General features: G+C 46.6%; 1 protein-coding gene across 3 annotated transcripts in view; it reads right to left on the bottom strand.

Annotated features, from left to right (window-relative positions):
* Positions 1–5,474: 5,474 nt before the first annotated feature.
* DNMBP (dynamin binding protein) overlaps positions 5,475–14,825 on the bottom strand; it is a 123,087-nt gene continuing 113,736 nt past the window's right edge. For all 3 annotated transcript variants that reach the window (XM_003904112.5, XM_009215143.4, XM_017944197.3), the window contains 3 exons: positions 13,832–14,030; positions 9,669–10,219; positions 5,475–7,213 (listed from right to left, as the gene is read on the bottom strand). In XM_003904112.5, coding sequence (XP_003904161.2) covers positions 7,028–7,213; positions 9,669–10,219; positions 13,832–14,030 — 936 coding nt within the window. In that variant the 3' untranslated portion in view covers positions 5,475–7,027. The remainder of the gene's footprint in view (positions 7,214–9,668; positions 10,220–13,831; positions 14,031–14,825) is intronic.

The raw sequence follows: 14,825 nt of genomic DNA, 5'->3' as shown, positions 1-14,825 counted from the left end.
GGTACTACCACACCCAGCTAACTATTATTATTATTATTATTATTTATTATTATTATTTTTTGGCAGAGGTGGAGTCTCTCTATGTTGCCCAGGCTGGTCTTGAACTCCTGGGCTCAAGCAGTCCTCCCACCTCAGCTTCACGTGGTGCTGGGATTATAGGTGTGAGCCAACAGGCCTGGTCCTTTTGCCCAATTTTAAACTGGGTGTTTATTTTCTTATCAATGAGTTATAAAACTTCTTTATATATTCTAGACACAATTCCCTTATCAGATGTATGAGTTGCAATATATTCTTCCCACTCCGTGAGTTGTCTTTTCACTTTGATAGTGTGTTTTGTTTTGTTGTTTTTAGATGGGGTCTTGTTCTGTCATGCAGGCTGCAGTGCAGTGGCACAATCACAGCTCACTGCAGTTGCTACATCCTGGGCTCAAGCAATCCTCCCACCTCAGCCTCCCAAGTAGCTGGGACTACACCACAATGCCTGGCTAATTTAAAAATATTTTTTTGTAGAGATGAGTTCTCCCTGTGTTGCCCAGGCTGGTCTCAGATTCCTGGGCTCAAGAAATCCTCCTGCATTGGCCTTCCAAAGTGCTGTGCTTACAGGTGTGAGCCACCATGCCTGGCCAATGGCGTAATAAGCACAAAAGTTTTCCATTTTTATGAGATCTAACTTACCTGTTTTTTGTGGTTTTTTTTGGTCACTTTTGTTGTCATTTAAAGAAACTAAAACCTAACCCAAGGTTGTGAGAACTTATTCCCGTTTTAAGAATCGTGTAGTTCTAACTCTTACATTTAGGTCTATGCTCCATTTGGAGTGAATTTTTGTGTGGCTTAGGAAGCGGTCTAACATCATTCTCCTGCATGTGGATATCCAGTAGTCCTGGCACCATCTGTGCAAAAGATGGTTGTTTCCCCATTAAGTTGTCCTGACACCTTTGTCAAATATGAATTGACCATACATATAAAGGTTTGTTTTTTGAGACAAGGTCTCACGCTGTCACCAGGCTGGAGTGCAGCAGCATGCTCACTGCTCACTGCTCACTGCTCACTGCAGCCCCGACCTCCCAGGCTCAAATGATCTTCCTACTTAGCTTCTCAAGTAGCTAGAATTACAGGCATGCACCACCATGCCCAACTAAGTTTTGTATTTTTTTGTAGAGATGGAATTTCACCATGTTGCCTAGGTTGGTCTCGAACTCCTGGGCTCAAGTGATCCTCCTACCTCAGCCTCATAAAGTGTTGGGGTTACAGGTGTGACCCACTGTGCCCGGCCACAGTTTATTTTTAGACCCTCAATCTATGTGTATCTTATGTCAGTCTCACATAGTCTTATTGTAGTTTTATATCTTGTTCCTTTCAAGATTGTTTCGGCTACTCTGGGTCCCTTGCATTTCCATATGAATTTTAGGATCAGTGTCTGAATCTTCTTAAGTGGGAGCAGATGCTATAGAAGACTCCCAATAGTGAACTGAGGACCAAAATTACCCAGAAGCCTCTACATGGTGAAGGAAAGATTAGGGAACCAGGCAGGTCATTTACTGGTACGAGGTGTATTTTGGAAATTTCCTAAAGAGTTCTTACCTCTGGGGGTGAGGGTACTCCTTACTGGCATGCAGGCCTCAATTTCCAAATAGTTCAGTCAAAAGATTGGATTTAGAGGATTAGAATTCCAAGAAAACCAAAGGTTCAGGGGCAAGGCTCCAGACAGCTCTATGTAGACCAGGCCCTGGAGGAGAGCTGAAGGTCGTGTTGCTTCCACATTGACCTAAAGCAACGGAGACTGGCCGAGACTCTTACTGCTCTTCAATCTTTCCAAGATTTTAAAGGACCAGTGTCCCCTTTTGATTAAGGCTCCCACAGAACTGACTCAGGAGGGGCCTTCAATGGCTTAAGGCCAAAGTCCTTTTGGTTGTACACACGAGCTGGTGTGCTCTCAAGTGGGTATAGCAAAGGGTTACATACATGAGCTTTGCTGTCAGGGCTCGGACTGAAATCTGAGTCTTACTATTTCTATCTGGGTAAACCTGGTTGTGTTTCGTATCCTCTGAGCATCAGTCTTGTTGTTTTTGAGACGGGGTCTCACTCTGTTGTCCAGGCTGGAGTGCAGTGGTGCGATCACAGCTTCCTGCAGCCTCGACCTGCTCGGCTCTGAGCATCAGTTTTGTTACTTCTACACACCTCGTAGTGTTCTTTTGTTGGGGGTGGGAGGTGACATAGGATAATGCAGGGTAAGCCCTGGCACAGTGCCTGGCTCCAGTGAGTGGAAGATGCTGTTTTGGACAGACCCCTGAGCTTCCCAGAAAGCTTTCAGACTCTCTTGAGGACACTGTGTGCCATGGGATAGTCCTTGGAACCAAGACACTCATATTAGTATCATATATAATCAAAATAAGTAGAAATGTCTGGCCATCCCCTCATATTCCAAGAGTCTTCTGTTTGTTTGCACTGTGGCCATGAGGCCTTTGTTCTGGGGTGATGATGTTAGTACTTGGGGTGTAGATGCCAGTGCAAGAAACTCGCCGTTTGACCTAAAACGGGGAGCAGGGGACAGGGAGGAAGAGAGAAAAGCTCGGCAGTGGGAAAGTGGGTGGAGAGGAGTATTGAGGGTGAGGTGGACTGATGCTGGAAGAAGTAGGGAGTCTTGTGTCGATGTTGAAAAGGAGTATTTCCAGGAAGTTCTGTCTCATCATAGGTGGAGTTGTCGTCTTTCATAACCACAAGAAATCTTCAGTCTGTTCTACTCTTCATGGCTTTAAAGTAGATTTTGTGCTCTAAGAAAGTGTTCTGGGCCGGGCGCAGTGGTTCACGCCTGTAATCTCAGCACTATGGGAGGCCGAGGCAGGTGGATCACGAGGTCAGGAGACCGAGACCATCCTGGCTAACATAGTAAAACCCCGTCTCTACTAAAAATACAAAAAAAAAAAATTAGCCAGGTGTGGTAGTGGGCACCTGTAGCCCCAGCTACTTGGGAAGCTGAGGCAGGAGAATGGCATGAACCCGGGAGGCGGAGCTTGCAATGAGCTGAGATCGCGCCACTGCACTCCAGCCTGGGCGACTGAGCAAGACTCCGTCTCAAAAAAAAAGTGTTCTGGATGCATAGAGATGTTGATAGGACAGTAAGGCAAGAGGAGAGTAGCTGAATCTTTTTCTTACCTGTATCTGATGTGATTCCTTCACACTAACCTCCTGCCGGATCTGCAGAGCTGGAAGAGGAATTTGATGGTAGGTGCTTTGGGTGGAGAGGGTGCTGTGGGAGCAGTAGGTACAAGGTGGTAACAACCAGCTTCTACAAGACACAAACTCCATCCAGGACTGTATTTCCAGGTTCCTCTTCCTCATGGCTTGAATCAAGAGGGGAACATAAGGACAGGGGCCAACGATTTGACCCACAGTGAACTCAGTAGTAAGCACCAAGCCTGTTGAAACGCTTTGCATGTACTTTCCCCTTTCCAGCTGGATGGTCCATGGGCACCTATCACTTCTCTGCTGTCTCCTAAGCTAGAAACCTGGGATCCATATATCCTAGATACATAGATAGGATATCTAGAATAGTAAGGGCTTGTTATCCTAGGCCCTTACTACTCTTCTAGCAAGAACGGGCAGGTGTGTGGTCTTGAGCAAACGTGAGTCACGAGTGTCCATGGTGGTCTCAGGCATTCCCCTGTGAAGCTTCTATGCTGCAGGCAGGCCTGGGGGCTCAGTGTGCAGCTACCAGCCTGGAGTCTGGGGCTGTGAGGGCCTGCTGGGCACTGGGTTTTACTGGGGGAGTGCTGAGGTCCGACGGTGAATCTGGGACGCGCTTCCCTCTCTTCCCCTCGTGCAGAGGGTGTTTCAATGCGTGCTACACTGCCTGCGGCTGAGGGAGAGGTCGGCACAGGTCCTGTGAACATGTCCTCGCTGCCCTTTCCAAAGCATCTTAATAGTTGCATGTGACACCCAGGTGCTGTTATCTCTCACATGATTTTCTTAGTGCTTAGAGTATTTTCATGCATGGATAGTTTAAGATGTTTCCATTGGCGGGGGACAAGCACTATTCCAGTATCTTGCAGCTGTCCTGTTCCAGCACGCTGCATATATTAACTCACAGAATCCCATCAACTCTACAAGGTGGATGCTATATTACTATCTCTACCTCAACTAGGGAACTGAGGCAGAGGTCGGGTAAGCTGCCAAGGTCACAAAGCTGTTAAGTGTCGGAAGCCAGACAGTCTGACTCCAGAACAAAGTGCAGAGACTCAACCTGAGCCTGCAGGCCTGAGTTTTGTTCTGTTTTTGAGACAGAGTTTCACTCTTGTTGCCCAGGCTGGAGTGCAATGGCGTGATCTCGGCTCACTGCAACCTCTGCCTCGTGGGTTCAAGCGATTCTTCTGCCTCAGCCTCTGCCTCCGCCTCCTGAGTAGCTGGGATTACAGGCATGTGCCACCATGCCTGGCTAATTTTTTGTATTTTTAGTAGAGATGAGGTTTCTCCATGTTAGTCAGGCTGGTCTTGAACTCCAGACCTCAGGTGATCCGCCCGCCTCGGCCTCCCAAAGTGCTGAGATTACAGGTGTGAGCCGTGGCCAGCCCCGAGGCCTGAGTTGCAATTCACAACCCCTCAAAAACTTGATGTATGACTTGGGTGAGTATGAATGTCTCTGGGCCCCATTTTCCTAGTCTTATCATGTAAGAGTGGTGTAGGTGACTTGTCAGCTGCTTTCCATAGCCTACCCATTCAACTGTGATTTCTATTCCTTAACAATACTGGGTGATTGCTTTACTGTCACCCACTATTCCATCCTCAATTCCACCTCTGCCACTAGCCCTGCCACTCCCTTCCCTGCCCCCAACTGCCTTAGCGGCTGCTTGGTGACCTTGTTAAATAATCTTGTGTATCAGTGTCCACATCTGCAAATCAGGGAAATACTTCTCCCCTGAAGATCCCAGCTCTTCTGTTCTGCTAGAATTTCATAGGACAAGATGGCTGAAAATATAGGCAATCGCCTGCAGCATGGACATCTTTTGAGGAATTAGATTTTTGTTTTGTTTTTGAGACAGGGTCTTGCTGTCGCCCAGACTGGAGTACAGTGGTGTGATCTTGGCTCACTGCAACCTCTGCCACCCAGGTTCAAGCAATTCTGAGCCACTTGATTAGCCAGGACTATTGGTGTGCAGCACCACGCCCAGCTAATTTTTGTATTTTCAGTTGAGATGGGGTTTCACCATGTTGGCCAGGCTGGTCTCAAACTCTTGGCCTCAAGTGATCTGCCCACCTTGGCCTCCCAAAGTGCTGGGATTATAGGTGTGAGCCACCACACTCGGCCTGAGTATATAGAGATTCTGTTGGAATCTGACAAAATGACTTTGGGCTGGCATTTTTTCAGTTAGTCTCTTCCATTCTCCCAGATCTGGGCATCAGTCATTGTCAAGGCATCCCCAGAAGCCCAGGAAAAACGCTCAGCTTAAACACAGAGGGAAATCAAGAAAACATCCATGGCCATTACAAATGCTTTTATTTATAAAAGAACTACTTAAATATAAACATCTCTACATAGAAACACTCTCCACAACAGGACTGTTGCATGACTGCCTTCTGCCCGCGACCAGCAGAGACACTGGATGGAAGGGCTCCATGGTGTCTCCCCAGACTCCCAGGATTTTAAGGCTTAAATGTGTACTTGGAGGAACAGGGGCTGTAAGGCTATTTCTTCCCTTTTAAAAGATAAATCTCATGGTTTCCCATTCCAAGATAGGCTTCATAGCTGGGGAAAATCTTTAAGATTCTTGCTCTAAGGGTTAAGTAAATATCTTCCTGAGACTGGGAGGTATGATCAGGCACTTGGGCTTTGAATGTCATCTCTGAAGCATGGAAGTTAGTGGTGAAAAAATCTTATTTCCAAGTCTAGGATACGCTACTTCTGGAAAGGCTTATCCCAATTCAAGTAAGTCCCATGTGTTATGTTGTCTGCATCTATGCATGTAACTAAACAGTCGTCAGGGTGCTTGGATGAAGAAGACAGACATCCAGTCTTCCACTAGGCTCAACTGGTTCAGCTCAAAGCAGAATTAATACTTTTAATGGAATGGCTGGAGCTCTCATACTGTTATTATAGCAAAATCAATCATTGAGTCCAGGGCAGGGGGCCACCAGACATTAGACTGTAAAGACCATCAGAAAGGTGTCATTGAAGTTGGGGTATGGTGGCTCACGCCTGTAACCCCAGCAGGGAGGCAGGAGGGTTGTTTAAGCCCAGGTGTTTGAGACCAGCATGGGTAACATAGCAAGACCCCATCTCAAAAGAAAAAAATGTGTCAGTGATTGTACCTAACAAGGGAAGAGAATCTTTCAGATGAAGGCTCAACAGAAAATAAAGGCCCTAAACACTTCTAAAAGTAGAAAGCAGTTGAATTTTGCATAACCAATCTGGGAATAGAGTGAAAGAAACAAGGTTACAGAAGGTAGTGTTTTAGGGACTTTAGAAATTCGGGGCAGTATGTATGAGAATGTGTGCTGGACACTGGAGGTGTCCCAGGAGCTTTGAAGCACTAGGTTTGGTTCAATCCCGACAAACTCCTGGCCACGTGCAAGCACTGCTTCACGGGGTGCCCAGAGCCATTAATTCTCTTCATCTGAGTTGGCATCCGGTCAGCTGAGCATGGAACATGGGGCCACCCCAAACACAGTACAGCACAACCAATACCAACACTGTCTATTGCTAGAGCACAGCTTCCTGCATACCTAGGACACTGGGCTTCTGACTGGAAGTTTCTCCTTTCCAAAGGCCAGCTCCAACACTTGTTTCTCTTCTCATGGTCACTAAGTCATTTGCAAAGCCCCAGGGTCCATTCAGATTCTAGAGATTCTAGTGAGCATCAAGGTTTACAACCCAATCAAGGAGAACAAGATCTGTGGTGGGCTCCACCATGCCATGGTTAAGCAACGCAGACAGGGCCTGTGTCTCAGGAGCAGGCGCCCTCTCGGTGGGCCGCCAGAACCCTCGGCGGACTGAAAGCAAAGGCAGCAAGGCTGGGTGGCGGGCAGCATGGGCTCAGGTGTACTCGGTTTTGCGGATATAATTGGAGGGAACGTAGCCCTTCTTCCCGTTAACCTCAGCCAACCACCACTCTGTATTTCCTGTAACATCTTTAAACTCGAGGATCTTGAGTTTCTGATTGGCTGACACACTCAGCTCATTTGGGTTTCGTGCCTTGAAGGTGTAGACAGCAAAATAGACCTGTATGAGGGAGAGAGAGAGAAAATGGGAAGTTGCTGGGAGCAATGCCATCCAACAGCTTCGTGTGGTGATGGGGAGGGTTCCACATTCACTAGCCCACATGTGGCTACTGAGCCCCTGAAATATGGCTAGTGAGACAGAGGAACTGAATTTTTCATTTTAATTTTAACAAAAATAAATTTAAATAGGTACATATGGATGATGGCTATCATAATAGAGGGATGATTCAAAGGAAACACCAATTTGGCCAGGCGTGGTGGCTCGTGCCTGTAATCCCAGCACTCTGGGAGGCTGAGATGGGTGGATCACTGGAAGTTGGGAGTTTAAAACCAGCCTGGCCAACACGGTGAAACCCCGCCTCTACTAAAAATACAAAAATTAGCTGGGCGTGGTGGTGCACACTTGTAATCCCAGCTACTCAGCAGGCTGAGGCAGGAGAATTGCTCCAACACAGGATGCAGAGGTTGCAGTGAGCCAAGATCGTGCCACTGGACTCCAGACCCTGGGCAACAGAGTGAGACTCCATCTCAAAACAAAAAAACACCAATTTGGGAGGCTGAGGCGGGTGGATCACTAGGGGTCAGGAGTTCCAGACCAGCTGGCCAACATGGTAAAACCCCATTTCTACCAAAAATGTAAAAAATAGCCAGGCATGATGGTGAACGCCTGTGATCCCAGCTACTCCGGAGATTGAGGCAGGAGAATTGTCTGAACCCAGGAGACAGAGGTTGTACCACTGTACTCCAGCCTGGGCAACAGCAAGACTCCATTAAAAAATAAAAAAAAAAAATCTACCTTTTCAGTCTTTCAGAGTTGCTTTGAAGGGTGGAAGACAAGCATATTCTTCCATACCTCAAACATAAACTCTCAATTAAAAACCAGAAAACCACAACCAACTTCAAAGAAAGAAAAGTTGATCTTTAGGCGCCACAAAGATCTAATGATCTAATGCCCATGGAAGGGAGGGGCTCAGGGAGTAGGAGGAGAAGCCATGAGGCCCATGGGAGCCCAAGGAAGGGATACACGGCCAGGGCTTTAGGACCTGGTCAGGGACAGGAGCTGAGACTACAACTACATTCCCTGTTCCAACTCAATTTAAGAAAGGTCCTTTTTCCCCCGCCCCTTGATGCGTCTACAATAACTGTCTGCTTGGTAGGCCCAGAATGGGGTGTTTGACCCAGGCAGTGGGTAGTAAGAAATCACCAGAAAAATGAGCATGCACAAAGTTTGGCTGTGGCACTGAGGAATGTGCTGTGGGAAGCCTGAACTGAGAAAGTGGGTAAAAATTGGACTTTTAGAATCCAGACACTGGCAGCACCTCTACAACCCAGGATGCAACTGGGCCTTCCCCTGAGGGCAAATCCTGCCAGAGATGAGCTCACAGACAAACCTGACAGTCAACACAGGAAGATGTTCTGCTGAAGAGCGAGCAAAGGCAACAGAGGGTGAAGCAGGGACTCTGCAGCTGTGAATCTGAAAATGGCTTTAAAGCATGCAGGTGAGTTCAAGATATGGCCAGGTGCGGTGGCTCACACCTGTAATCCTAACAAGTTGGGAGGCCAAGGCGAGCAGAGAGGTCGGGAGATCGAAACCATCCTGGCCAACATAGTGAAACCCTGTCTCTAATAAAGTAGTTCCAGCTACTTGGGAAGCCGAGGCAGGAGAATAGCTTGAACCTGGGAGGTGGCGGTTGCAGTGAGCTGAGATTGTGCCATTGCATTCCAGCCTGGGCGATAGGCAAGACTCTGTCTCAAAAACCCCACAATCAAATTCATAAACGGGAACAGGCCATTACAAAGAATAGAAAAAACTGGGGCCGGGCATGGTGGCTCACGCCTGTAATTCCAGCACTTTGGGAGGCCGAGGTGGGTGGAGCACTTGAGTTCAGGAGTTTGAGACCAGCCCAGCCAACATGGTGAAGCCCTGTCTCTACTGAAAATATAAAAATTAGCTGGGTGTGTTGGTGTACACTTGTAATCCCAGCTACTCAGGAAGCTGAGGCATGAGAATTGCTTGAACTTGGGAGGCGGAGGTTGTAGTGAGCTGAGATTGTGCTACTGCGTTCCAGCCTGGGTGACAAACACAAAAACAAAAAAAAACTGGGCAGAATTTCATTTCTAAATTCCAGAAATAACAGTACAGTTACTTGGATCAAAAACCAAACAAGTGGATTAAATGGATGTTATACAACTGAAGAATCAGTGAACTGGAAGAGTAATGAAATTTTCATTGTGGCATCGCTTAAACACCCAGTGGCACAGGGGTCCAGGAACAGCCTGGGAAGTGTCAGCAAGGAAGGTGCTCGAAGGCTCTGAGGGCAGAGATTCCTGTGTCTGTGAGCTCATCTCAGATCACCCCTAGGCCTCAGGCAAGCCGCTTCTGCCTCACCCCCAACTGTACCCACAACACATCTGCTGCCGCCTGTGCCACACTGGCCAGACAGTTACGCACTCACCTGGTTGCCTTCTGCCTCACTGCTTTCTGGCTCTGCGCTTCTGTCTTCAGGAGCCTGGGCTGTTCTTGCACATCCTTTTACGAGGTCTTCACCTTGCCCATTTCGTCCTGGTACAGAGTAGCCAATCATTTCTGGATGCCTGAAGTTCCGGTAGCTCCTCGGGGTGGCAGTGGGTTGGTTTACATCTCTAGCTACATCTGCAGCGTCCCCTGACCTTGGCTGGGAGGTAGAGTCTGGCTCTGAAGGGCATCCGGAAGGACCACTCTCTGAACTACCCGGATTTAGTGATGCACTGAGAGTTCCTTGGTCACCTTCCTTCAACGGAGAAGATACATCTTGAGGCTGCTTCTGGCAAGACCCCGAGGTAAAGGATACAGCCATGCTGCTGGGGTTGAAGGTCAGGGTGCTGCCGCTGTTCTGGCGTGGGAACCTGGGGGAGGAGCTGCCGTGCTCAGACTCTGTGGAGGAGTGGCTGCCCACGGAGGCATCAGAGTGGCTGCGGCGAGGATTGTAGGGCTTTAGGAAGGAGCTGTACACGAAGCCTTTGGTGACTACAAAGGAAACAGGAAATATAAACAACTCTTAGCAGAAGGATAGACAGATGGAGGGAGCATCGAGAGAAAAACTGTAAAAGCTAGGTTATTCATCTGTAAAATGAAGAGTAAAACAAAAAAAGCCAGGACAATAGTGAGACACAAAATAAAATGCCTAGTGACAAAGCGGCTTGGAACACAGTCCCAGGATGTGATGTGTGTAGGTAGAGACAAAGAGCCGCAGCTGCCTGCCGATTCATTCATGTCACAACCTCACAACAGATGCGTGCCAGGAGGCCTGTGGCCAACCAAGAAGACAGCAATGAAAACAATCCTATGTCTGGGAATCATCATGGGAAGAGAATGTCATAGAACACAGATCACGCCTAAGAGGAAGGCTTGACTAAGCCTGTGTTCAAATACAGCAAGTGTGGAAAGGACCAAGTTAAGAACTAGCCTCGGCCGCACACAGGGGCTCACGCCTGTAATCCCAGCTCTTTGGGAAGCTGAGATGGGAGGATTGCTTGAGCCCAGTTCCCTGGTCAACATAGTGAGACTCCATCTCTTTAAAAAAAAAAAAAAAAAAAAAGGCTGGGTACAGTGGCTCATACCTGTAATCCAGGCACTTTGGGTGGCTGAGGCAGGCAGATCACCACAGGACAGGAGTTCACGACCAGCCTGGCCAACATGGTGAAGCCCCATCTGTACTAAAAAATTAAACAGGCATGGTGGTGCATGCCTGTGATCCCAGCTACTCAGGAGGCTGAGGCATGAGAATCGCTTGAACCCAGGAGCCAGACGTTGCAGTGAGCCAAGACCACGCCATTGCACTCCAACCTGGGCAACAAGAACGAAACTCCGTCTCAAAAAAAAAAAAAAGCTTAGTTCAAGAAGCCCCTCCATAGGTCTCCCTGTGCTCTTTCCCTCCAGGACACTCGAATCCTTTGCTCTGGGAGTCTGGATATACTGGGAGGATGTTCTAATGTAGGAAACTATTTGTTAGAATGTACATGTAACATGTACTATACATGTTCACTTTAATTGCCCAAGATGACCAAGGGGGCTTTCAGCTAAAACTTAAGTATAAATTAGGGATTCTGTGAGTATCCACATGACAATTTTTCGTAATAACACCGTCAAGGCACAGACCCAGAATATGTAGCCTCCACGAGAACAATGACCATCACTCTCTTGATCTCTGATGCATTTCCTGTACCTGACAGCTGATCTGAATACTGTGGCTGCTTGCTACCACTTCTCAAGTTTGAGTAGATAAAAACCAAAGGATAAAGCAGCTTCTTAAACAGCTTGGAACTTTACAGGGGGTCCATCTGTCTCTGACCCCAGTAGTAGCTGTCACCTGGTGTCACCCTAACAGGCTCCATCCTCTGTCCTTCCTTTCTCACTTCTAATCTCTTATTCTGGGTAAGGAGAAGTGGGGAGGAAAAAAAATCCACAAGATGCTTTTAAAGAAACCAAGAAATGTAACATTTTTCAGTTCTGGGTGGTGAATACATAGATGCCTATTGGATGGGACCGCAATCCCTATCTAAAATGCTTAGGGCCAGACATGTTTTGGAATTCAGATTCTTTTAATTCTGGAAAGGTAGTCAAGTAGCTATATTACATATTTTGTAAATCTCCCCCAGCAGGGTCAGCACCCCATAATCAATTCTGTTAATGAATATTCAGAATGAGATCCTGTCATTTGTGGCCACATGGTTGAACCTGGAGGACATGTTAAGTGAAATGAGCCAGGCACAGAAAGACAAATACCATATAATCTCATTCACGTAGAATCTAGACAAGTTGATCTCATAGAGGTTGAGAGTAGAATGCTAGTTACTAGAGACTGGGGGTGGTGGAGGGGGAGGTGTGGCTATCATGGGAGGTGAGTCTGGGGAGAGGTTACTTAACAGGTACAAAGTTAGGAGAAATAAGCTCTGGTGTTCTGTTGCACAGTAAGGTAACTGTAGCTAATGATAATGTGTATCTCAAGACAGAAGCCAAGGATTCTGATATCTCTGCAAAGAAATGACAAGTTTATAGCCTGGGCAACACAGGGAGACTGTCTCTACTAAAAATAAAAAATTAACTGGGCATGGTCGTGCACGCCTCTGGTCCTAGCTACTCAGGAGGCCGAGACAGGAGGATTGCTTGAGCTTGGGGGGTGGAGGCTGCAGTGAGCCAAGATCGTGCCACTACAATCCAGCCTGGGTGACAAAGCTAGACCCTGTCTCAAAAAAAAATTATCACACCATACCCCATCGATATTAACAAGTATGTGTCAGTTATAAACTAAAACTTAAAGTATCTCACATAATTGCAAATAGGAAAGTTTTGATGTTTTTGCGTCATTCATGTTGGAGCTGTACTCATCCATCCATGATGTGAGCAACCTCTTGGTTGAATCAGATTGCAATCAGCATTTAAAAAAATAAGGCTAGGTGCCATGGCTCATGCTTGTAATCCTGGCACTTTGGGAGGTCAAGGCGGGTGGATCGCCTGAGGTCAGGAGTTGGAGACCAGACTGGTCAACATGGTGAAACCCCATCTCTACAAAAAATTAGCCAGGTGTGGTAGTGCATGCTACTTGTGAGGTTGAGCAGGAGAATCGTTTGAAGGCGGAGGCTGCAGTGAGCTCATCAAGCCGCTGCACTCTAGCTAGCCTGGGTGATAAAGCTAGACCCTGTCGCAAAAGATAAAAATGAAAAATATACACACGATTATTCACACCAAAAGTGATGTTACAATTATAGTCTCACATCACTTTCATTCAGGTTTTGGCAAAAGTGTTCTGAAAAAAATCCTTGTTTTTTAGAACTTTTTGGATTTTGGAAAAAGGGATTACAGATCAGTATTATCCCTTGTACACTTACTTAAATTCTGCCAATCACTCTCCCTCCAAAAAAGTTGTAAGCTGTTTTTAAAGTAATTTCCTAAATAGTCATGAGGTAAAGCTGTTATGGGGAGAAGAAAGCAAATGAAATCCCACAGGTTTTTAATTTCCACAAGACAAATTCATAGAAATTGGAAGAGGTGCTGGCTGCGGTGGCTCACACCTATAATCCCATCATTTTAGGAGAAACAGGCAGGAGGATGGCTTGAGCCTAGAAGTTGGAGACCAGCCTGGACAACATGGCAAGACCTCATATCTATAAAATTATTGAAAAATTAGCTGGGCATGATGGCATACCTGTAGTCCCAGCTAAGGCAGGAGGACCCCTTGAACCCAGGAGTAATAAGCTATGATTGTGCCACTGCACTCCAGCCTGGGCAACAGAGCAAGACTGCCACAAAAAAAAAAAAAAAAATTGAAAAGAGGGCAGCTTATTTTGTGGCCTACTGGGAAAAGGCTAAGAAGGAACAGGATTCCGTGAGGCAGGCCTTCCCGCCTGTAAGTGCTGTAACACATGGCAAGAGCTTGCGTGATAAGCAATGGCGTCTCCTCTGGAATTCGTCCCAACAAAAACAGGTTTTGTTTCAGTAATCTTCACTCTGTAGAGAAGGTTAAGGCTACTTTTCCCCTTAATCAAAGATATTTTTTTTTCCTGGTCTAGTCCGGATTCAGGTGTAGCTAAAACTATTTTTTTCCCAGTTACAATTCCCTGCTGCTGAAAAATCTCTTACCTCCATTGTCAATCAACCAGCGGTTCTGACTGCCCATGGGGTCTTTTTTCTTAATCACACCCACCAGGTCACCTTCCAAAAGTGACACATCCAAGTCTTGAGCAGCATTGAAGTTCCGTTCTGCCTGGAAGAGTTTTTCAGGGGGATACCTGGCCAGGAGGGAGGCCCGGAGTTCTTCTGACTGTAGCATGTAACTTGGCTGAAAGGCAAGACATCAACAAAAATCCCTCAGTGGCCACCACCCCAGCAGCCATATTTCATCCCAACACGTGGCCAGTCTCAGAACTTTTTTTTTGTGATGAAGCCAGCGCACATGGCTACGTAAAAAGAGCCCTTAGGCAATGTTTGATGCCTTTATAGTTAAGAAAATTTGATACACACCTATTCTTACATTCGTTTTTCTGTGACAAATGTGATTAAAATGCCACTTTAAAAAAAAATCAAAATATCTAAGTGATATTAGTAGGTCGTCTTGTATTTTGTTAGATGAACCTAACCAACTGAGACTTTCCCTGTCTTGACTTCCCCACCTGTGAGAGCAAGGAAGTCATAAGAAAAAAGGTAATAATAAATTCAGGCTGGGCATGGTGACTCACACCTGTAATCCCAGCACTTTGGGAGGCCAAGGTGGGCAGATCACTTGAGGCCAGGAGTTCGAGACCTGTCTGGTCAACATAGCGAAACCCTGTCTCTACTAAAAATAGAAAAACTAGCCAGGTATGGTGATGCATGCCTGCAATCCCAGCTACAAGAGGCTGAGGCAGGAGAATCACTTGAACCTGGGAGGTTGTAGTGAGCCAAGATCGAACCACTATACTCCAGCCTGGGTGACAGCAAGGCTCTGTCTCAAAAAATAAATCATAATTCTCCCTTTTAAGGTAATGTAAATTAATGTCTATGGGATCATATGGGGCAAAAATATTGTAAGCAAAGACGTATCCACAGTCCTCTAGATTATGAACCCATATAATCTGGTGTGCCTTATGCTAGTTTT

Source organism: Papio anubis, chromosome 11 (assembly GCF_008728515.1).
Source record: "Papio anubis isolate 15944 chromosome 11, Panubis1.0, whole genome shotgun sequence".
Taxonomy (NCBI): Eukaryota; Metazoa; Chordata; class Mammalia; order Primates; family Cercopithecidae; genus Papio; species Papio anubis.
The sequence above is the reverse complement of the archived record's forward strand: the minus strand, read 5'-3'. Positions and strand labels throughout refer to the sequence as shown.